This window comes from Podarcis muralis, chromosome 10 (genome assembly GCF_964188315.1).
Source record: "Podarcis muralis chromosome 10, rPodMur119.hap1.1, whole genome shotgun sequence".
Taxonomy (NCBI): domain Eukaryota; kingdom Metazoa; phylum Chordata; class Lepidosauria; order Squamata; family Lacertidae; genus Podarcis; species Podarcis muralis.
The window spans coordinates 77,034,917-77,059,375 of NC_135664.1; the positions used below are offsets into that span (position 1 = coordinate 77,034,917).

The following is a 24,459-nucleotide window of genomic DNA, read 5'->3' on the forward strand; positions in this document are numbered from 1 at the left end:
ACAGGGGAGAAACCATTTAAGGGTATGGACTGTAGAAGGAGCTTCAGTCAGAGTGGAACCCTTGATTTATGTCAACAGACTCACACAAAAGACAAACCATATAACCGTATTTTTCACTCTATAAGACTTAACAGACCACAAGACGTACCTAGTTTTTGGAGGACGAAAACAAGAAAAAAAATATTCTGCATCCCAGAAGCAAGAGGGATTGCTGCGCAGCAAAAGTAGCAATCCCTCTTGCTGTTCTGGCTTCTGGGATAGCTGCACAGCCTGCATTCGCTCCATAAGACGCACACACATTTCCCCTTACTTTTTAGGAGGGAAGAAGTGAGTCTTATAGAGCAAAAAATACGGTAAAATCAGGAAAGTACTCTTAGTGGAAGTTCAAATTCAACAGACTTATGGACAGGAAGAACTTTAAGAGTTGAAACCCTTCAGACCATCAACAAACTCAGAAGAGAAGCAGTTTAAATGAAAACACTGCAAAAAGTGCTTTCTTTATAATGGAGTATTTAAGGAACAGGGACACGGGTGGCACTGTGGGTTAAACCACAGAGCCTAGGACTTGCCGATCAGAAGGTCGGTGGTTCGAATCCCCACAACGTGGTGAGCTCCCGTTGCTCGGTCACTGTTCCTGCCGACCTAGCAGTTTGAAATCATGTCAAATTGCAAGTAGATAAATAGGTACCGCTCCGGCGGGAAGGTAAACGGCGCTTCTATGCGCTGCTCTGGTTCGCCAGAAGCGGCTTAGTCCTGCTGGCCACATGACCCAGAAGCTGTAGCCCGGCTCCCTCGGCCAATAAAGTGAGATGAGCACCGCAACCCCAGAGTCGTCTTTGACTGGACCTAATGGTCAGGGGTCCCTTTACCTTTACCTTTATTTAAGGAACATCTAGGGACTCTCACATGGGAGAACCCATTTAGATGTATGGAGTGTGGGACGTCTTCCTCTCAGAGTCCACTCTGAGCAATGAACTCAGCAGGAAATCATTCCTACAAGCATGAGGTATATGTGAAGTTCTGGTGTTTATATATAAAAAATTCCTTCCAGTAGCACCTTAAAGACCAACTAGGTTAGTTCTTGGTATGAGCTTTCGTGTGCATGCACACTTCTTCAGATACACTTCTTCTTCTGAAGAAGTGTGCATGCACACGAAAGCTCATACCAAGAACTAACCTAGTTGGTCTTTAAGGTGCTACTGGAAGGAATTTTTTTTGTTTTGACTATGGCAGACCAACACGGCTACCTATCTGTAACTGGTGTTTATATGTAAAACTATAATAATGAAATCAGGCAACATCTCACAATGGTGAGTATAATTTTAGATGAAAGTACCTTTGGTTTTTGCACCATACTCTGTCATTCTGCCACCGCATGATCTCCCAGCACTGCTTCTTCACCAGAACTTTTTCGCTGCCTCCTGCCCTGCGCGTTCTGAAGAAAACTTGAAATACTGAAATTGAATGGGGGATTTCCCCCCCAGCCTAATTTCAAGAGGGGGAAGGAGGGGCTGCAGGTATCAGAGAAGTCTCCTGGGGGCCCCATCTTCGCTCATGAAACCCATGGGGCAACCCCAGAGCTCCTGCTCATTCTGGGGTTTGAGGAAGATAGTATTTTTCCATAGTCCCAGAATTTTTGATTCAATCATGCTTCTCAGGAGTTTTCCCACCAGAGGACCACAGTGCTGTAGTGTGTTCCCACCATTTCAGAACACCATTTCAGATAAAACCACAGCGGACTTTGCCACCAAACTCTGCCAATTTGTCCTTACCCACAACAACTTCAAATTCGGTGATGACCTGTTCCTTCAGATCAGCGGCACAGCAATGGGCACCCGCATGGCCCCACAGTATTCCAACATCTTCATGGCAGATTTAGAACAATGTTTCCTAAACTCCTACCCACTCAAACCTCTCTTGTACCTGCGATACATTGATGATATTTTTATCATCTGGACACATGGTCAACAGACCCTGGACACCTTCCACCAGAAATTCAATGATTTCACCCCACAATCAACCTAACAATGAATCAATCTATGCAAGAAATACATTTTTTTGACACTACTATAAAAATACAGGATGGGCGCATAGACACCACCTTATACCGTAAACCAACTGACCGACAAACATATCTACATGCCTCTAGCTACCATCCCAAACATACCAAACAGTCCATTGTATATAGCCAGGCACTACGTTACAGCCGTATCTGTTCCAATTCTACAGACAGAGACTCTCACCTAAGAGATCTACAGCAAACCTTTTTAGAACTAAAATACCCAGCAGATGAAGTTAGACAACAGATCAACAGAGCCAGACTGATACCCAGAGAGAACTTGCTGCAAGACAGACCCAAAAAAGAAAATAACAGAACACCTCTAGTCATCACATACAGCTCCCAAGTTAAAACAGTACAACACATCATCAGAGATCTACAACCTCTCCTGGACAATGACAGTTCTCTTTCTCAAGCTCTGGGAGGAAGACCTTTCATTGCCTACAGACAGCCACCCAATCTTAAACAACTCCTAACCCACAATAATACTACAACCAGACTTAACACGGACACTGGCACCAGAGCCTGCAATAAACCCAGATGCCAACTTTGCTGCCACATACACCCGGACAACACCATTACTGGCCCCAACAACATCACACATACCATCTCGGGACTATTTAATTGCTCATCGGCTAACATTGTATATGCCATCAAATGCCAACAGTGTCCTTCAGCTCTCTATATTGGACAAACAGGCCAAACCTTACGCCAAAGAATAAACGGACATAAATCTGACATCAGGAATCACAAGACAGAGAAACCAGTAGGAGAACACTTCAATCTCCCAGGACATTCTATACAAGATCTCAAAGTAGCTGTTTTACTACAAAGGAATTTCAGAAATAGACTGGAAAGAGAAGCTGCTGAATTGCAACTCATTACCAAACTTAAAACCATGGAGAGACCTGGCCTGAACAGAGACATTGGATTCTTATCTCACTATACATGACAAAGCCATTTTTCACCTTCTCACCCCTTGCTTTTTCCTGTAAGACCTATTGCAGTCGTTTAGAGTCGTCAACAGGCTCATCACAGCTATCTGCCAATCACCCATTCCCACCACCCTTCTGAGTAATACCCTCCCCACCTTCTTTATACCTTTATACCCCACCACTTTATACCTACACCTTTGGGTTCTGATGAGCCTGAGAAAGTGATACCACCGCCAAAGGGAGAATAGAACTATCTCAACATGTCTCTGCAACTACTAAGTTGGAACATTCATGGTTTTAATTCCCCTGAGAAAAGGAAGAAGATTTTTCATTTATTAAAAAAGGAACAATTAGACTTAATTTGCCTACAGGAAACACATGTGATTAGGCTCCATAGGAAAGTTTTAATCAATAAGAGACTGGGTCAAGAATTTATTTCATCTGATAGAGTGAAGAAGAGAGGAGTTGCTATCTATGCAAAAGAAAGCCTATCACCAAAATTTCTTTTTAAAGATGAGCAAGGAAGAATTTTGGCAATTGAAATTCAAATACAAGGAGAATTTTTTTTGATTTTGGGAATTTATGCACCAAATGAGGGGAAGTCGGAATTTTACAAGAAGTTGCATGAGACAATGCTGGATTATGTGGACTATAATAACATCATCATGATGGGTGACATGAATGGGGTGGTATCTACAAATATGGATAAAGCGCAAAGTCAAAGCATAACAAAAGAGGGCAGGCTACCAAAAACTTTTTTTGAACTAACTGACAACATGGATCTGATTGACATTTGGAGAACAAAAAACCCCTTAGGAAGAGAAGGGACATTCTTCTCTGAAGCCAAAATGACACGGACAAGAACTGACCAAATATGGATAACTAGAGGATTGGCTCCCAAGACTAGAAAGGTGGAAATCTGCCCAAAAACCTGCTCCGACCATAATGCAGTAAAGATGGAAATGAGATTAAATTTAACTGGCTCCTTCAGATGGAAGATGAATGACACCTTATTAAGAGACCAAGAGATTGTCAAGAAGGCCCAAAAGAACCTGTGGGACTACTTTGAAGTAAACTTGAAAACCACAGTGGAAAAAAGAATAATCTGGGATGCAAGTAAAGCGGTGATGAGGGGGTTTCTGATACAACAGAATGCAATAAAAAAGAGAACCCAAAATGAGAAGAAAGACAGAATTTTTTAGAAAATAAAAGAAGGAGAGAAAAAATTAAGATTGAAACCAAAGTCACAGGAGATTCTGAGAGAAATTAAATTATATCAAGTACAATATATGAAATTGATAAATCAGGAAGTCGAATGGAAAATCAAACAAATGAGACAAAAGACCTTTGAATCGGCTAATAAATGTGGAAAACTGCTAGCATGGCAGTTGAAAAAAAGACAGAAGTTGAACACGGTTACCAATCTTGAGATTGAGGGGAGAAATATCCAAATCCTGTGGAGATTAGAAAATGCTTCCAGAGATACTTCAAACAACTTTATACCCAGGGGCCGCAGAAAGAGACGGATATAGACCAATTTTTAAGAACTAATGGATTACAAAAACTATCTCAAGAAAACAAGACAATATTGAACCATAAGATAACGGAACAGGAGATTGAAGGTGCCATTCAGAACATGCAACTGGGCAAGTCTCCAGGGCCGGAGGGGTTAACCTCCAAGTATTATAAGACTTTGAAAGACTATTTAATTCAACCATTAAAGGAGGTGTGCAACGAGATTATGGAGGGGAAGAAGGCACCGGAGTCATGGAAAGAAGCTTTCATCACACTTATACCAAAATCTGAAGCTGAAAAGACACAACTCAAGAACTACCGTCCCATTTCCCTTTTAAATGTGGATTATAAAATTTTTGCACATATTTTAGCTAACAGATTAAAAAGAGTGTTAAATGAAGTGATCCATAAAGACCAGGCAGGCTTCCTCCCAGGCAGACATTTGTCTGACAATACAAGGAACATTATTGATATTTTGGAGTTATTGCAAACGAACACTAACACAAGAGCAGTTTTGATTTTTATTGATGCGGAGAAGGCCTTTGACAATATCTCTTGGAATTTTATGAAGAAAAATCTTAAGGGAATGGGAGTGGGACGGGGGTTTGAAAATGGTATAGACGCAATCTATTCAGAACAAAAAGCAAAATTGATAGTTAATAACGTGGTGTCAGAAGAGTTTAAAATTGAAAAAGGAACACGACAGGGTTGCCCTATCTCTCCATTGCTATTTATTTCGGTCCTGGAGGTGCTCTTGAACATGATTAGGAGGGACCGGTTGATTAAAGGAATCCAGGTCGGAGCTAAACAATATAAACTCAGGGCCTTTGCAGATGACCTGGTTTTGACATTACAGGAGCCAGAATCTAGTACGAAAAGAGTTTTAGAACTGATTCAAGAATTTGGTCAGGTGGCAGGATTTAAATTAAACAAGCAAAAAACTAAGGTTTTGGAGAAAAATTTGACAACAATGGAAAAAGAAAGGTTTCAGAAGGAGACAGATTTAAATGTGGTGAAGAAAGTGAAATATCTAGGGATTAATATGACGGCCAAAAATTTGAATTTATTTAAAGATAATTATGAAAAATGTTGGTCAGAGGTTAAAAAAGATTTAGAAATTTGGTCAAAATTGAAGCTTTCCTTGTTGGGTTGAATTGCTGCCATAAAGATGAATGTACTGCCAAAAATGCTGTTTTTGTTTCAAACTTTGCAGATTGTGGACAGGATGGACTGTTTCAAGGGGTGGCAGAGAGACATTTCTAAGTTTGTCTGGCAGGGCAAAAAGCCCAGAATAAAATTTAAAATATTGACTGATGCTAAAGAAAGAGGGGGGTTTGCCCTGCCAGACATCATCATCATCATCATCATCATCATCATCATATATTATTTGTACCCCGCCCATCTGGCTGGGTTTCCCCAGCCACTCTGGGCGGCTTCCAACAAAGATAAAAAATACACTAAAATGTCATATATTAAAAACTTCCCTGAACAGGGCTGCCTTCAGATGTCTCCTGAATGTCAGGTAGTTGTTTATCGCTTTGACATCTGATGGGAGGGCGTTCCACAGGACGGGCGCCACTACCGAGAAGTTGACATGAAGTTGTATTATGAATCAGCAGCATTCTGCTGGTTGAAAGACTGGCTACTTCTGGAGAACACTGACATTTTGGATTTGGAAGGGTTTAACAATGCGTTTGGGTGGCATGCATATCTGTGGTACGACAAGGTTAAAATTCATAGAGCATTCAAGAACCATATTGTCAGGAAAGCAGTGTTTAATGTCTGGATAAGATATAAAGATTTATTAGAAAACAAGACCCCAAGGTGGCTATCACCCATGGAAGCTAAGGCTCTGAAAAGACTCAATATGGAGGCCAAGTGGCCGAAATATTTGGAGATATTAGAACAAAATGGAGACACATTGAGATTGCAGAGTTTTGAGAAATTAAAAGATAAAGTGCAAGATTGGCTACATTATTATCAAATTAGAGAGCTTTTTAATATGGATTAAAAAATAGGCTTCCAGGTGGAAAAATCGAAATTAGAAACAGAAACCTAAAACTAAGGTACTTTCAAGAATGTATAACTTGCTGTTAAAATGGAACACTCAGGATGAAACGGTCAAATCAGCTATGATTAAGTGGGCGCAAGACATTGGTTATAACATTATGTTGCTGACTGAGAACAGTTATGGACCACCGGTGTGAAATTTACGGCATGTAATGCCTTAAAAGAAAATATTATGAAAACGATATATAGGTGGTACATGACACCAGTCAAGCTTGCAAAAGTATATCATTTGCCTGATAATAAATGTTGGAAATGTAGAGAAAATGAGGGAACATTCTTGCACCTTTGGTGGACGTGCCCAAAGGTCAAGGCTTTCTGGGAAATGATCTACAATGAACTGAAAAAGGTATTTAAATATACCTTTCTTAAGAAACCAGAGGCCTTCCTTTTGGGCATTGTCGGCCGATTGGTGCCAAAGAAGGACAGAACTTTTTTTATGTATGCAACAACAGCAGCAAGAATACTCATCGCAAAGTACTGGAAGACACAAGATTTGCCCACCCTGGAAGAATGGCAGATGCAAGTGATAGACTACATGGAATTGGCAGAAATGACTGGCAGAATCCGAGACCTGGGAGAAGAGTTAGTAGAAGAGGATTGGAAGAAGTTCAAAGACTACCTGCAAAAACATTGCAAAGTGTTTGAATGTTAAAATGATGTTCAGGCTATAAAGATAATATGGCATTAGTGACATATTTGAAAGGAATATGTAAAAAATGTTTTAAAAGAATAAGGGTGAAAAAGAATTGAATAATATTATGTCAAATTTAAACTAAATGGCACAAAGGGATTAAGTTATAAAGAACAGGTAAAAATGGACTTACAAGGAAAGGAAAATTGGAGACATACCGGTAATAGGTTGGAAAGTATAAATATAGAATAAGATTTGAAAGAAGGTAAGGTACTGCTGAATATGAGTGTGTAAAAGGGAACACAGAAAAGGGAGGTGTGAGGAAGTCAGGAAAGAAGGTTATAAAAATAATAAGTAAAAAATTGGATTTTCATGTTTCTTTTTTTCTGTTTTTCTGTTTTACTTTTATTTACTTTTTGTATGTTTTTTTGCTGTATTTTTCTGTTTCTGTTTGAATGTGATAATGTTTTCTTTTTTTCTGGTTGATTATAAAGTTAGTTTTATTATTTAAAATTTCAATAAATATCTTTAAAAAATAAATAAATCCTTGGGCACGTCCACCAAAGGTGAAAGAATGTACCTTCAGTTTCTTTACATTTCCAGCATTTATTATCGGGCAAATGATAAATTTTTGCAAGCTTGACTGGGGTCATGTACCACCTGTATATCATTTTCATAATATTCTCTCTTAGGGCATTACATGCCGTAAACGTCATACCTGTGGTCCATAACTGTTCCCAGTCAGCAAACATAATATTATGTCCAACATCTTGTGCCCATTTAATCATAGCAGATTTCACCATTTCATCCTGAGTATTCCATTTCAACAGCAAGTTATACATCTTTGACAAAATCTTAGTTTTGGGTTCTAACAGTTCTGTTTCTAATTTTGATTTTTCCACCTGGAAGCCAATGTTCTTTTTTCCCCTTAAATAATATTTATTAAAGTTTCAAGTAGTACAAAAGATAAAAAGAAAAAAGAACAAAAAAGAAAATTTCCCCCTTTATAATCCAAATTTTCAATAACTTTCTTCCAGAACTTCCCCTCACCTCCCCTTCTTGTATTCCATGTCCAAATATTTATCCAACAAGTTCTTATCCCTAAATTTTTAGCCTTAATTTGTTATCATATTTAATTCAGTTTACATATCAACTTTTAACTTATATACATCAATCATTTATACTTAAAAAATTTTTTTCAAAGGTCAACCCAGTTTCCCTTCCACGGATTCCCCATTTTTATACTAATAACAACAAAAAATTAAAAAAAATCAAACAGCCTTTGGATTTCCAAACGCCACCCTCCCTTCCCCGGTTTCGATCCCAGAACCATTGTCCATTGCCTTTTCAGAGCTTTCGCTTCCATCGGTGACAACCACCTTGGGGTTTTATTTTCCAATAAATCCTTGTATCTTATCCAAACATTAAACAATGCTTTCCTGACAATATGATTTTTGAATGCTTTATGTGCTTTGACCTTATCATACCATAAATATGCATGCCATCCAAATACGTTGTTAAAGCCTTCTAGATCCAAAATGTCAGTATTTTCAAGAAGTAGCCATTCTTTCAACCAGCAAAAAGCTGCTGATTCATAGTAAAGTTTAAAGTCTGGCAGGGCAAATCCACCTCTTTCCATTGCATCAGTTAATATCTTAAATTTTATTCTGGGCTTCTTGCCCTGCCAGACAAATCTAGAGATATCTCTCTGCCACTTCTTGAAACAGTCCATCTTGTCCACAATTTGCAAGGTCTGAAACAAAAACAACATTCTAGGCAATACATTCATTTTTATCACAGCAATACGACGCAACAGTGAAAGCTTCAAATTTGACAAAATTTCTAAATCTTTTTTCACTTCTGTCCAACATGTTTCATAATTATCTTTAAATAAGTTACCATTTTTGGCTGTCATATTAATCCCCAAGTATTTCACTTTCTTAACCACAGTCAGGCCTGTCTCATTCTGAAACCTCTCTCTTTCAATTGGTGTTAAATTTTTCTCTAAAACCTTAGTTTTTAGCTTGTTCAGTTTAAATCCTGCCACTTGACCAAATTCTTGAATTAATTCTAAAACCCTTTTAGTACTAGATTCTGGCTCCTGGAACGTCAATACTGAGTCATCTGCAAATGCTCTCAGTTTGTACTGTTTGGCTCCGACCTGTATACCTTTAACCAACCGGTCCCTTCTAATCATATTCAGCAGAACCTCCAGGACCGATATGAAAAGCAGTGGGGAGATTGGGCACCCCTGTCGTGTCCCTTTTTCTATCTTAAATTCTTCCGTCACCACATTATTTACAATTAATTTAGCCTTTTGTTCTGAGTATATTGCACCTATACCATTTTCAAACCTTGGCCTACCCCCATCCCCTGTAGGTTCTTCTTCATGAAACTCCAAGAGATGTTGTCAAAAGCTTTCTCCGCATCCACAAATATCAGAACTGCTTTAGTGTTTATATTCACTTCTAGTTTTTCCAAAATATCAATTATGTTCCTCAAATTATCAGACAAGTGTCTTCCCGGGAGAAAGCCCGCTTGGTCTTTATGAATCTCTTCCATCAATACAAAGAGCTTCAGTTTCAATGCAAGCCTTAGAAGACATCATCGGACTCACACAGGGGAGAAACCATTTAAATGTATGGAGTTTGGAAGGAGCTTCAGTCTGAGTGGAACCCTTGATTTACATCAACAAACTCCCACATGAGAGAAACCCTATAAATGTCAAGTAGACAGAGGTTCAGTCCTAGTGGAAGTCCTACATCCACAGACTCATGGACAGGAAGAACTTTAACAGCTGACACCCTACAAACCCATCAACCCTCAAAGAGGAGAAGCTGTTTAAAGGGAAAGATTGCAGAAAGTGCTTTAGTGATAATGGAGTGTTTAAGGAACATCTAAGGACTCAGAGAGGAGAACCCATTTAGATGTATGGAGTGTGGGACATGTTCCTTTCAGAGTCCACTCTTTTGTTCCCAGCAATGAACTCAGCAGGAAATCCATCTTAAAAGCATGTCATGTATTTGAAGTTCTGGTGTTTATATGTAAAATTGTATAGTAATGAAATAATGAAGGTAACATCTCACTCTAGTGAGTATAATTTTAGATGTAAGGTACCTTTTGATAGTGAGGGGGAGTTGGTGAATCTGGATTTCTGGGATGCTCATTTGCCTGGAGGCAGCTGGCAGAAAGCTTTTCTTCGTGAAGCCCCTGCAGATGCCGAGTTCCTGACTTCCCTCCCAGACGACAGGAAGCGAAAGTCGCACATCCATTGCCCTGTGTCCTTCCAAGCCTCTTTCCTCCCTTGCTCCCTTCTGCCGGTTTGTGTGCCTGACTTGGATATCCTGTGTGCTGTATTTTTCTATTGCTGAAACTGGATTTGCTCTCAGGAGCAAAGTTTTGTGCCTCACTGGGGACCCAGTGAGAATGTATGCTTTGAAAGCTCAGTAAACTATTACTGAAGAAGTCCTGCTGCCTCTGTGTGTGTTTTTGACCTCAGTGTGGGACTTGCTCTGCACGTGGCCCCTACCCTGCTGCTACTTGGCCCATGCCCTGGAGTTGCTCTACTCAAGCATGCAAGACGGTTTTTGCACCAAACTCTGTCATCCCCCCCACCCCATGATCTCCAAACACTGCTTCTTCACCCAAACTTCATCCCTGCCTCCTAAGCATTCTGAAGAAAACTGATAATACTGTAAGTTAATGGGTGATTTCCCCCCAAGCCTAATTGCAAGAGGGGAATGGAGGGGCTGCAGGGACCCGGGAAGTCTCCTGATGGGCCCATCTTCACTCTTGAACCCCATGGGGCAACCCCAGAGCTCCTCCTTATTCTGGGGTTTGGGGAAGGTAGTATTTTTCCATAGTCCCAGAAGTTTTTATTCAGTCATGCTGCTAGGGAGTTTTCCTACCAGAGGCCCACAGTTCATACTGCTATCATACTGATTTTACTGTTGTTTCTGCTTTTGCTGTCATGGAACAGCTGGGTGCAGGGGGGGGGAAGGCACCAGTTGGGGGACCTACAAGGGGAGAAGGCTTAGATCCTGGGGACTGGTGGGGGGATGGCAGTGAGCAGAAAGAGGGAGGAAAGGGAGCAGACCGGGAGGGGAGGTGTTGCAAGCTGAGGAGGAAACAGGGTTTGGTGAGCGGGAAGAGGCTGGGGCAGAGAGCAGTTCAGGCTCAGAGAGGGGAGAGGAGGGGTCCAGAAGACCCAGAGGAGGCCGGCTGCTGAAGCATCCAGGGAGACTCCCCCTCCTGCTGTGACCAGCTCCCCTCTCCCCTGGTCTCCCAGAGCACACAGAGAAATCCAATTCAGACCCATGAGCCTGTACATGATATTAATGGGCGTAGGGTTTTTTTGTCCCAACATGCATCACTTTAATCTCATTGACAATGAACCGTATTTTCGGCCCATTCACCCCGTTTGGAGAAGTCCCTTTGGAGCTCCTTGCAATCTCTCTTTATTTGCTCCGGTTGGCTGGACTCCTCCCTTTATTCCACAGGGACCCGCAGGCTCAGCCCGACGAGCTGGGGGACTGAGCAGCCTCGCACCTAGATTTTTCTGTAACACCCCCCCTCCCAAAGACAGGCTCAACATCCACGCCCATGGGTGCCTGTGGCCAGCCCAGACCCTGGAGCATCTGCATCTCTGCCCCAGCTTGAAACGTGTTAGGGGCTGCAGTGCTGGCGAACCTTCTCTCCCCCTCCCCGTCCAGACAGAGGAATGGCCTTGTGGGGTTGGACAAGAGAGTCCCATCTGGGTGGTGTGGAGGGGGCAGTGCGGGGGCTTCAAACTGTAAAGTAGGGAGGGCCCTCCTGAGTCATCGTTGAACCCCCCAGCATAGCAGGAATCTCAGCTAAGCATCACAGGGAGGGGGCCATCCAAGCTCCCCCCACCCCACCCAAGGAAGGCACTCTCCCCACTGGCTGTGCTGTACTGCCCTCTCAATGGCCCCTCCTGGCACACTTCCCTGTGGCCAACGACTCTTCCCCAGGGAGGGCATCTGAAGAAGGGCCCCCCCCTGTAGGGTGCTGTGTTGATGTCCGCCAGGCTGAGTAAAAGCAAAGCAGCTGCGCATTGGCACCGAGGGCTCCCAGACTTCAGCCAGTGCCCTCCAGGTGTTCTGAGTGCAGGCATCGTGCTGGCTGGCACTGAGGGGAACTGCAGGCCAACCTGCCTAGGGGGCACCTGCGTGGAGATGGCGGTGCCATAGAGAAGAGCAGCAGGTTCAGCCAGAGGCTCCTAAAGGCTCTGCCCAGTTTCTTGGCGTGGAAGATGTGACCAGCCAGCAGGGACTTCTGAGTAAGCGTGCATCAGATGGAACGGCAAATCCCTTTGGACCGCGTAGGGGTTACTCCTAAGTAAGCGTGCATCAGGCAGGGCTGCAGAGTGGTGCTTCCAAGAGAAGCCAGTTTGCACATCTCATGGGATTTAATGTCTTTATAAATGCACGGGGATAAGTGCATTTATAGAGACACATTTCCACAAAACACCCAAACTCCAGCATGTAGCCGCAGGTGATACAATAGGAGCCTTTCTGCAAATGGCCTTTGCAACACAACTCACTGGGTGGTAACAAAGTATACACATTTGCCTCTTTGCAACGTAGCCCCGTTTCCTCAATGAATCCACCCATTTCAGTAAAACCTGAGCTGAAATAGTAAGGAGAGCAAAACAGCAGCCCTGTATGACCCCCGTCAGCCCCCAGACTCCCCCAGTCACGTGGCAGGAGATTCATCCTGAGCCCCCCCCCCCACGTGAGATGGGTATGACATCATGGATGATCCATTGATGATCTATAATATATGATCCATTGGTGATCCCCATGATCCAAACAGACTTGTCCAAAGAGCAGATCTCTAGGCCTGGATGAAACGGGTCTGCCAAGATGGATTCTGGAGTCAAGAAATCCTCCCTTTCCAGTGATCTCTCAGGCTGGCCAGGAAAAGGCAGCGAGCAGGAATCCTCAGGCATCCCGACGGACAGACCGGTCATGTTGCCAAAACACGAACTCGGAGTCTGATCTGATTTAAATGCAGAACTCATTTTGTGACTTCGCTGTTGGATTGTCGGGATCAGCCCCTCCCCCCTCTCCTGATCCCAGAAGGAAGACGGGGGGGGGGGATTTCCTCTCCTCCTCCTCCCCCCCCCACCCGCTCAACACTTTCCCTCCCCTCCCGGCACATCCTTCTCTCATCCCGCCCACACAATCCCAAATCACACCCCCAATACATTGCTCCTCCTCCTCCTCCTCCTCCTCCTCCTCCTCCTCCTCCTCCTCCTCCAATCCGGTTTCTGCTCCAGAAATGTGGGGCGGGCAGCCCCCCCTCCCACCCTGCCTGCTTCTCCCGGAAGTGGAGCTTCCACTCCGGATTGCTGCTCTGTCCCGTAGCTCGGGGGGGGGGGGGACGCTTTCGGAAAGGGGAGGGAGGAGGCAGCGGACCCCCCCGTGGATGTTGCAGGAAAGGAGAATCGGGAGCGAGGAGAAAGAGGTAAAGGGGTCGCGGGGGGGCGGAGAGGAAAGACCCAGAGACCCCCGCCAGCTCCCCCAAGCGCCTTCCGTGGGGCATAGATCCTGGCACGCGAGCTGCCAAGGGGGCTTTCCTCGCAGGGCGGACCCCTCGCCCCGTTTCCCAGGCTCCGCGCGTCCCATGAAAGGGTTAAGGGGCGCGAGAGACGCCTGGATAGAGACCCCACCAGTCCCTCCCTTGCTCCTGTTGGGGGGGCTGCGAATGGAGAGGTGGGGCGCGCAGGGCGAGGGGTGAGCCGGACCAAGGGAGCCTCTGGATGCAGGGGAGACTCCGGGAGAAAGAGAGGGGGTCATGGAAGGGGGCAGGGGGAGCATCCCCGGGTCAGGGAAGGGCAGCATTGGCGGGGGGGGAGGAGATAGGAAGACCAGTCTCTGGGAGGGAGGGCGTCTCCATTGTGGGCCTCCAGAGAGGCCGCCTTGGCCTCTCTCTCCCACCTAGGAATTGGCCACCCCTTCAAGGCGACCAGAGAGGGATCCCTGGAAAGTGGGGGGTCCTGTCTTCCCACCCTTCTTTCCTGCAATCTCCATCCTCCTTCCACCCCATAAGCCCCTGACCTGCCCAGTCCAACCACTGGTCCCCTGGAGAGAAGAGGAAATCCCGAGGGGGAGGGGGGAGGCCTTCTCAGAAGCGGCTCTTGGTTTCCGAAATCCCACCCAGGAAGGAGCCAGAAACCTTTCCCTCTCTCAGGCTTCCATCTTTATTGTCTTTTCCACTGAGGGTGAGGATAATGCACACCTGTCCTCAGAAACAGGGGTGCAGAGTCCATGGAATGGCTCTCAGGGCTGATAGAGAAGTTGCACTTCAAAAGCATTTCTGTTCCTCTTATTCTTTGTAGCCAATGTCAGAGGGACTGACAAGCTGAGATACAACCCATCATCATCCGATGACAGCGACTGCATGAATCTTCCCAGTCAAAGGACCCATTTTCATGATAGACAGTGCCTGGGGCTGGAGGCTCTACACACTGGGTGTGCCTGTGCAGGCCAAAGACTGCCAGTATTAGCACAGGTGAGGTGCGTGACTTCTCCCCCCCCCCCCCGATTTACAAACTCTATATAAATGAGAGTGTGTGGGTGGGATTATATTTTACAGCAACCCTGTGATTTTCTCCACCCATAACATTTCGTAAGCTGATATTGCAGTACGAATTCCAAATTAACTACAAAAAATCGCATGATAATAATAATAATAGTACAGTGGTACCTCGGGTTAAGAACTGAATTTGTTCTGCAGGTCCGTTCTTAACCTGAAACTGTTAACCTGAAGCACCACTTTAGCTAATGGGGCTCCTGCCGCCGCCGTGCAATTTCTGTTCTCATCCTGAAGCAAAGTTCTTAACAAAAGGTACTATTTCTGGGTTAGCAGAGACTGTAACCTGAAGCGCCTGTAACACGAGGTACCACTGTAGAAGTTCTAGTATTCGTCTTTCCCCTCAGCCACTCTGGGCAGCTTAGAGTACATATAGGTAAAGGTAAAGGGACCCCTGACCATTAGGTCCAGGCGTGGCCGACTCTGGGGTTACGGTGCTCATCTCACTTTATTGGCCGAGGGAGCCAGCGTACAGCTTCCGGTTCATGTGGCCAGCAAGACTAAGCCGCTTCTGGCAAACCAGAGCAGCGCACGGAAAGGCTGTTTACCTTCCCGACAGTACAGTACATATACAAGACAGTAAAACATCCAAAAATTAAAAGCCTCCTGATACAGCTGTCTTCTAAATGTCAGATAGTTGCCTGTTTCCTAGCCCTCTGAAGGGAGGGCGTTCCATGGGGCAGGAAGCCCTCTGCCTGGTTCCCTGGAACTTCACTTCTAACTGCAAGGGAACCAGCAGAAGACCCTCGGAGGCGGACCTCCCTGTCCGGACTGAGCGATGGGGGTGAAGATGCTCCTTCAGGGCCACAGGGCCGAGGCAGGGGCCAAAACAGCACTCAAGTAAGAAACAGACAAGCAGAGTAGAGTAATATCAGACTATGAAGTGGGAGCAGGCACATTTCAATACTGCAATTTATATATAATTCACTGTCAGAGTAATCCTGGGACTAGATAACAAGCCTCCAGGTGGACGTGCCCCACCTGCCCTTCTCTTTCCTCTTCCGCACGGGCAGAATCTGCCTTCTGGACTGTGGGATTCACGGTTGTTCTCCTCCTCTCCATCCACCAGGGCTTGACTTCAGGTGCAGCAGAATTCCCCAGCCCCCCAAGGATTTGAGACCCATCAGCTTTCCTCACCTGGTTTAGCCGGCCGGTTGAAGCCGTTGCTTGAAGCCCTGTTGCATGCTGACAGCTTCTGGAAGCCACAGGTGAGAGCTGAGTGCAGGGTGGGCACCAAGGGTGGAAAAATGACCCCAGGAGGTGCAGGACATGTTCCCCACCAAAGGAACTACTGCTCCCCAACACCCAATGACATCCAGATTCAGGTAGGTAGCCGTATTGGTCTGATGCAGTTGAAATAAAAAATTAAAAAATAGTCCAGTAGCACCTTAGAACAGTGTTTCCCAACCTTTTTTGGGCAAAGGCACACTTGTTTCATGAAAAAAATCTCGAGGCACACCACCATGCCAGATGGGGAAAGGTCACTTTTTACTTATGTAAAAAAAAAATAAAAAAATAGTAACAGCATAGAAGGTAATGGTTATCTCTTTGATGTCTGATGGGAGGGCATTCCACAGGGCGGGCACCACTACCGAGAAGGCCCTCTGCCTGGTTCCCTGTAACCTCACTTTTCACAGTGAGGGAATTGCCAGAAGGCCCTTGGCACTGGATCTCAGTGTCTGGGCTGAACGATGGTGGCGGAGACACTACTTCAGGTATACTGGACCGAAACCGCTTAGGGCTTTAAAGGTCAGCACCAACACTTTGAATTGTGCTCGGAAAGGTACTGGGAGCCAATGTAGGTCTTTCAAGACTGTCGTTACGTGGTCTCGGCGGCAGGTAGCAGCGCTCACAGCTTACGGACTGCACCGTGTAACAGGTGTCTGGCCCAGCAGCCTAAGGCGGACAAGCCACCGAAACAGGCATTCAGAATCCATTCACTTCATAAAACCTGCAGGGCTCAATCTCTGTGTTTGTGTATGTGTGTGTTTCTGTTTTGCCCAAGGGTCTGGGGGTGGGAGAGAGCTCTTTAGCATGATGCTTTTAAAACAATTAAATTATCAACAAACAAACCTGATGATACGAATAGCAACGTCAGGTGCTACGGGGGGGGGGGGGAGAAGGGGGCCTACTTGGAAGTAAATACTGCGTCCAGGCGCAATTAGCGCTGATTTAAGGTGCACCAAGACTGCCTAAAAACCTCACCAAAGATATGCAACAAAGCGCTTCGTTGCAGAGGGGAGAGTTTGTGCACCGTGGAGGCTGGAGGGCTTCTATTCTACATGCGGGGGTTGGGGGGCGAGGAAAATGTGCTCCGTGGGGGGGCGGGGAAGGCAAGAAAAGGAGCTGAGCTCTAACTATAGGCTCCCATGCTTGAGCAGGCCCGACTCGGTGGGGCAAACCACCCTCTCTCCTGGAGGAGGAGGAAGAGGAGGAGGAGATACCCATCCACGGCGTGGCCTCCCGCGCTCCTGAACGGGAAATCTCTGCAGCCCAAGACTCTCCGCGAGGCAGCTCCTCCCTTCCTGCCTTGAGCCGCCGCCAGCCGTGCCCCCCTCCCCAGTTATCTGCTGCCTGCCAAGCCCCACCCCTCTTCATTGTCCTCCCCTTCTGTTTATTTCCCTTCCTCCATCCCTCGCTTTTTCCCCTCTCTTTCCTTTTTTAAAAAAAATATTTTCTCTTCCCCTTCTTTTTTCCACCCTTTCTTTTTTCTCTTTCTCCCCCCCTCCCCGCCCTCCTGGGTTAAAGGATTTGAGCAATGGGTCTGGAGGTGGAGCTCGTCGGAGGATTAGCCCGACTCGCCCGCCTCCCTCCCACGGCACACTAGGCAACGTCCGGCGGCACACTAGTGTGCCGCGGAACACCAGTTGGGAAACACTGCCTTAGAAAACAACTATGATTGTCCTAGATAAAAGCTTTCGTGTGCATGCACACTGCTTCAGATACACTGACACAGATGTCACCAGACCCTTGTATATCGTGGAGGGTGGGGTGGGGTTTTTCTCTGAAGGGTACTCCTACTACCATCTCCTACTACCCTTCACTATATGAAGAAGTGTGCATGCACACGAAAGCTTATACCTAGAACAAACTTAGTTGTTCCCTAAGTTGCTATTGTTTTTTAGTCGATTAGTCGTGTCCGCCTCTTCGTGACCCCCTGGACCAGAGCACGCCAGGCACTCCTGTCTTCCACTGCCTCCTGCAGTTTGGTCAAACTCATGCTGGCAGCTTCGAGAACACTATCCCACCATCTCGTCCTCTGTCGTCCCCTTCTCTTTGTGCCCTCCATCTTCCCAACATTAGGATCTTTTCCAGGGGGTCTTCTCTTCTCTTGAGGTGGGCAAAGTATTGGAGTCTCAGCTTCAGGATCTGTCCTTCCAGTGAGCACTCAGAGCTGATTTCCTTAAGAATGGAGAGGTTTCATCTTCTTGCAGTCCATGGGACTCTCAAGAGTCTCCTCCAGCGCCAGAATTCAAAAGCATCAATTCTTTGGCGATCAGCCTTCTTTATGGTCCAGCTCTCACTTCCATACATCACTACTGGGAAAACCATAGCTTGAACTCTAAGGACCTTTCTTGGCAAGGTGATGTCTCTGCTTTTTAAGATGCTGTCTAGGTTTGTCATTACTTTTTCCCCAAGACCCTAAGTTGCTACTGGACTATTTCTGGACTATTTTTGTTAATTTTTTTACTTCCACCATGTCTGACCAATATGTCTACCTACCATTAAGTACAGTTATCTCCTTGCCTTGAATATCCTGCTTTTCAGTGCCAGATTAGGATAGTCCTCTGTCAGAAGACAAGCACAGGATCAGGCAGCACATCATCATTTTAAGGAACCATTGGGGTGGGTGTTTCCGTCTGGGATTCCCATTGGCCAACTGCTCTCCTTCTGCTTCTCCTGCTCTCTCCATGCAATGTGAGGCATGTAGAGGGAGGTCCATCTCCAAGAACAGGAGCTTCCCTGAGCACCCATTCAGCTGACCCCAAGCACCAAGCCTTGTCACTAGTTCTCTGACTGACCCAGACCACAGTCCCCAGAAAAGACGTAGACCTGGGTCTCCCAAAATAGTCCATATGGACCTCCTGAAGTCAGTGGGACTGTGCAGGTGATTCATGAACATCTAGAGGTGGAAATGGGGGCAACCACTTGATTTGATAGGCAGTCCCACAAGACAACAGTATTTCAAGATCATGCTGTGTTATTAAAGATGATTGAGGATTATGAAAGTTTGCTGATGATTACTACCATTTGACATTATACCATTTTCATTTCCAAAAATTGGGAACATGGGTAGGACATGGGAGAATGTAGGTGATGTTGAAATAAGAGAAGGTGCTAATGGCAATTGATGTATCCTTTTTTTTGTGTGTGTGTTCTTTTTCGTGAAGCCCAAACAGGATTTCCTTTCTGCCCACTCTGAAAAAGGGGATGGAGAAGACAGAATTGCAGGGGACAAGGCACCTTTTGTTTCATTAGGAATAGCCATTAAAATGTGTGAAATGTGGAATATGCTTCACTGAATGAGCACACATAGTTCACATCAACAAACACAAAAAGGAAAGTACCCACTTAAAGGTATGGAGTGCGGAAAGAGCTTCTCTTTCAATGCAAAACTTAGAACACACCAGCGGACTCACACAGGGGAAAAACTATATTTATGTATGGAGTGTGGAAAGAGCTTTAATGATAGTGGAAGCCTTAGACAACATCAACGGACTCACACAGGGGAGAAACCATTTCAATGCATGGAGTGTGGAAAGAGATTCAGTCAGAGTGGACACATTAGACAACATCAACGGACTCACACAGGGGAGAAACCATTTCAATGCATGGAGTGTGGAAAGAGATTCAGTCAGAGTGGACAAGTTAGACAACATCAATGGACTCACACAGGGGAGAAACCGTTTCAGTGTATGGAGTGTGAAAAGAGTTTTAGTAATAGTGGAAGCCTTAGAAGACATCAACAGACTCACACAGGGGTGAGACCATATAAATGTATAGAATGTGGAAAAAGCTTCAGTCAGAATGCAGACCTTAAAAATCATCATCGGATTCACACAGGGGATAAACCATATAAATGCATGGAGTGCGGAAAGAGCTTCCGTTTTAATGAAAACCTTAGAAATCATCATCGGATTCACACAGGGGAGAAACCATATAAATGTATGGAGTGTGGAAAGAGCTTCGGCAAGAGTGCACACCTTAGAAATCATCAACAGATTCACACACGGGAGAAACCATATGAATGTATGGAGTGTGGAAAGAGCTTCGGTCGGAGTGGAGAGCTTAAAAGACATCAACGGACTCACACAGGGGAGAAACCATTTAAATGTATGGAGTGTGAAAAGAGCTTTAAAGAAAGTGGAAACCTTAGAAGACATCAACGGACTCACACAGGGGAGAAACCATTTAAATGCATGGAGTGTGGAAAGAGCTTCAGTCAGAATGCAGACCTTAGAAATCATCAACGGACTCACACAGGGGAGAAACCATTTAAATGCATGGAGTGTGGAAAGAGCTTCAGTCAGAGTGGAGAGCTTAAAAGACATCAACGGACTCACACAGGGGAGAAACCATATAAATGTATGGAGTGTGGAAAGAGCTTCGGTCGGAGTGCACACCTTAGAAATCATCAAAGGATTCACACAGGGGAAAAACCATATGAATGTATGGAGTGTGGAAAGAGCTTCGGTCAGAGTGGAGAGCTTAGATCACATCAACGGACTCACACAGGGGAGAAACCATATAAATGTATGGAGTGTGGAAAGAGCTTTAAAGAAAGTGGAAACCTTAGAAGACATCAACGGACTCACACAGGGGAGAAACCATTTAAATGCATGGAGTGTGGAAAGAGCTTCAGTCAGCGTGCACACCTTAGAAATCATCAATGGACTCACACAGGGGAGAAACCATTTAAATGCATGGAGTGTGGAAAGAGCTTCAGTCAGAGTGCACACCTTAGTAATCATCAACAGACTCACACAGGGGAGAAACCATATAAATGTATAGAGTGTGGAAAGTGTTGGCTATTTGCAGTATGGTAGCCCTGCAGAGAGCTTGCTGGGGAGACCATGCATTAAAAAAAGGACTCAAAAATAACTTAAACAAGGTTTTAATTACAAAAACAAAAACTCCTTATATACTAAATACATCAACAAACAAACATGACCCAACCACCACCCCATCCCCCAGGGTAATGGGAGAGCTAGGTGCTGCTCCTTATATAGTACACCCAATTGTCAACACAGCTTAATCAATACAACTCAGCAGCACCTGCTATGTTTCACAGCTGTAAAGCTGGGTCTCATTATTTTGCTCTGGCCCCTTAAAGACATACACATCGGGTGGAACAATGATGAACCTTTACATTTAAAGTAACCATTCAACATTTCCCCTGTGGTTCATCATTGTGGAACAAAAACATAAAGCATATTTTGTACATGTCTTTCATGTGTAACCTTTGGAAGTGCTTTTGTAAAAATGTCTGCAATTTGATTGTCACCTGGAACATATTCAAATACAACCATTTTGTCAGCAATTAGTTTCTTTACAAACTGTAAACGTAATCTTAAGACTCTAGTGCGCTGCGTATTGGTCTCTGAACACAGGATAGCAAGTCCACTCTGGGAATCAAGGTAAATTTTTACTGGTAGTGTTACTTGCATCTGTACGTCTGCGAATACTTGCAGATACCATTCTACATCACGAGTGGCCTGAATGCATGCACATAATTCACTCTCAGTTGTGGAGAGGCAAATAATGGTTTGTGTCTGGGACTTCCATTCAAATGGACAAGCGTTATAACAAAACACCATACCAGACACACCCCTGCAATTATTTTGTACCACTGCATGAGATGCATCGCAGAAAATTTCAAAACCTTTGTCAATACTTGATGTAAACTGCAACCTATAATGTTTGGTATGTTTAAGGTACATCACCACTCTCTTAAGAGCAGAGAAACATTGCGTAGTGGGCTTTTCCACAAATTTTGCCAGAAAGTGAAAAGCATAAGTTATATCTGGTCTTGAGATTCTTTGAATAAAATTTAGCTTGCCTATAGCAGAATGATACAAAGATTTGTTAGGAAATGGCTTATCTTCACCTGTAAAGGTGAAACCACACACCATAGGCGTTTGCTTCCCATTTACATTTTCTAAACATAGCATTTCAACAAGATCATCAATTTTTGCAGTTTGATGAACCAGAAAAGATCCATTTTTGCCTTTCTCAATTTGCATGGATAAGTAATTTTTAGCTATGCCTAATTCCACCACATCAAATTTCTTCTGTAACTGTGTTACTACCTGTTCATATTCCTGTTTAGTTTTTGTAGAAATTAACACGTCATCTACATACACACATATTTTTGCTACAGAGTTTGCCCTTTCCTTTATAAACACACAATTGTCTGCCTTTCCCTGTGAAAAACCAATATCCAGCAATTCTTTTGCTAAAGTTTGGTGCCAATTCCTTCCACTTTGGTGCAGACCATAAAGGGATTTATTTAAATTGCATACCAAACCTTCAGCGGCATCTATGCCTTCAGGAGCACGCATAAAAATTTGTTCTTTTAAATCTGCAAACAAATCTGCAGTTTTTATATCTAGGTGATAAACAGAATGTCCACGTTGTGATGCATCTTTTAACGAAAGCTTAACTGTTTCATATTTTACACTTGGTGAATAACACAAATCATAATCTTCGCCTGGAATTTGTTGAAAACCCCTAGCAACTAATCTAGCCTTGTACCTTACAACTTCATTTTTGTCATTAATTTTAACTCTATAAACCCATTTTGAATCAATAAGTCTCATGTCTGGGGTTTGTGGTACAAGAGACCAAGTGTTATGCTCTTTTAAAGAAGCTATCTCGGAGTTCATAGCTTTATACCAACTTACAGCTTGGTGCTTAGGTAAATTCTGAACATCATTGTAGCTTTTTGGCTCAAAAACCGCCTTATTGGCATACACAGTATTAAAATGTTCATCTGCAAAACATTGTGGCTTCTGCCTCTTTCTATCTGAACTCCTCAGACTTAATGGGACTAAGTGAACTACTAGTTTCAGGTTGTAAATCATCATTGTCAGGCTGAAGAGATGCCTGTGGGCTAAGCCCACGGTCAGAAAACTCAAGAGAATCTAACCTCCCCTCGGGTGCCTGTGACTTTAAATCATCAAACAAATTATCAAATTCAACAGGCTTTTTGTCTTTTCCCATTAATTCAGAAGCACCATTTCCTGCGGCTGCTGCTGCTTCTTCCTCTGTATTATCTATACCATTAGTATCTTGGAAAACAGCAACTCCATTCCAATTTACAGTTTGTATCATGCTTCTGGTAATATGAAATTTGCCAGTTGCTGGTATGTAAATTCTGTACGCCCCCTGCTGGTAGCCCATTAATTTTCCCTGAACACTACGCTCACCCAATTTCTGCTTAGCGGGATAATGCATAATTACATCTGAACCCCAAATACATAGGTATTTCAGATTAGGGCGTTTTTTAAACAGCTTCTCATAGGGGGTGACATCTAAGCCAGAATGATAACTACGATTTCTAACATAACAAAAAGCATTCAGCGCTTCAGCCCAAAAGACTTTGGGCAGATTAGCATTGTGCAGATAAGTTTTAACCCCTGCCTGCAGGTCACGCTGCACAACTTCAACAAGCCCATTTTGCCAGGGCCTTCGGGGGCAAGATAACTCATGAGTAGTCCCCTGCACTTCCAGGAATTTCTCAAAATCCTCGGAAACAAATTCCCCGCCCCAGTCAGAAAACAGGTTCTTAATAGGTTTGTTAAAGTGTGTTTTTACCCAGTTGCAAAAAACTTTGTACTTCTCAAATGCTTGGGACTTTTCAACTATTGCAACAGTCCAACAATATCTGCTATACTGGTCTATCAGGGTAAGCCAGTACTTAGAACCTCCTAATGATGGCGGGAGTGGTCCAACTAAATCACAATGTACACGCTCAAATGGCTCAGTTACTTTCCTATCTGAGCACTTACCCTTGCGTGCAACCTTAATCTTATTCTTGCAACAGGATAGACATTGCATAAAGAATTTAAAGGTAAAGGTAAAGGTACCCCCTCCTTCATGGATCACTGCCTTGCCGTGGCGAAGGGGCTTGAATAACTCAGAGAAGCTATGAGCTATGCCGTGCAGGGCCACCCAAGATGGACAGGTCATAGTGGAGAGTTTTGACCAAACGTGATCCACCTGGAGCAGGAACTGGCAAGCCACTCCAGTATCCCTGCCAAGAAAACTCCATGGACAAAGACAACAGGCATATAAAAGTTATGACGCTGGAAGATGAGCCCCTCAGGTCGGAAGGTGTCCAACATGCTACTGGGGAAGAGCGGAGGACAAGTACAAGTAGATCCAGAGCTGATGAAGCGGCTGGGCCAAAGCCGAAAGGACGCTCAGTTGCGGATATGCATGGAAGCGAAAGGAAAGTCCAATGCTGTAAAGAAAAATATTGCATAGGAACCTGGAATGTAAGAACCATGAACCTGGGTAAGTTGGATGTGGTCAAAAATGAGATGGCAAGAATAAATATTGACATCTTGGGCATCAGTGAACTAAAATGGACGGGAATGGGCGAATTCAGTTCGGATGACTATCATATC

General features: G+C 44.4%; 1 protein-coding gene across 4 annotated transcripts in view; it reads left to right on the forward strand.

Moving 5' to 3' along the window:
• LOC144329055 (uncharacterized) overlaps positions 1 to 22,828 on the forward strand; it is a 30,340-nt gene extending 7,512 nt beyond the window's left edge. Inside the window, exons 1-3 of one of the 4 annotated variants that reach the window (XM_077935549.1) lie at positions 13,541 to 13,699; positions 14,574 to 14,746; positions 19,219 to 22,828. In XM_077935549.1, coding sequence (XP_077791675.1) covers positions 19,351 to 20,874 — 1,524 coding nt within the window. In that variant the 5' untranslated portion in view covers positions 13,541 to 13,699; positions 14,574 to 14,746; positions 19,219 to 19,350 and the 3' untranslated portion in view covers positions 20,875 to 22,828. Of the gene's footprint in view, positions 1 to 13,540; positions 13,700 to 14,573; positions 14,747 to 15,896; positions 16,036 to 19,218 lie in introns of those variants that run through there. The other 3 variants (XM_077935548.1, XM_077935551.1, XM_077935550.1) reach the window with 3 other exon arrangements.
• The last annotated feature ends 1,631 nt before the right edge of the window (positions 22,829 to 24,459 follow it).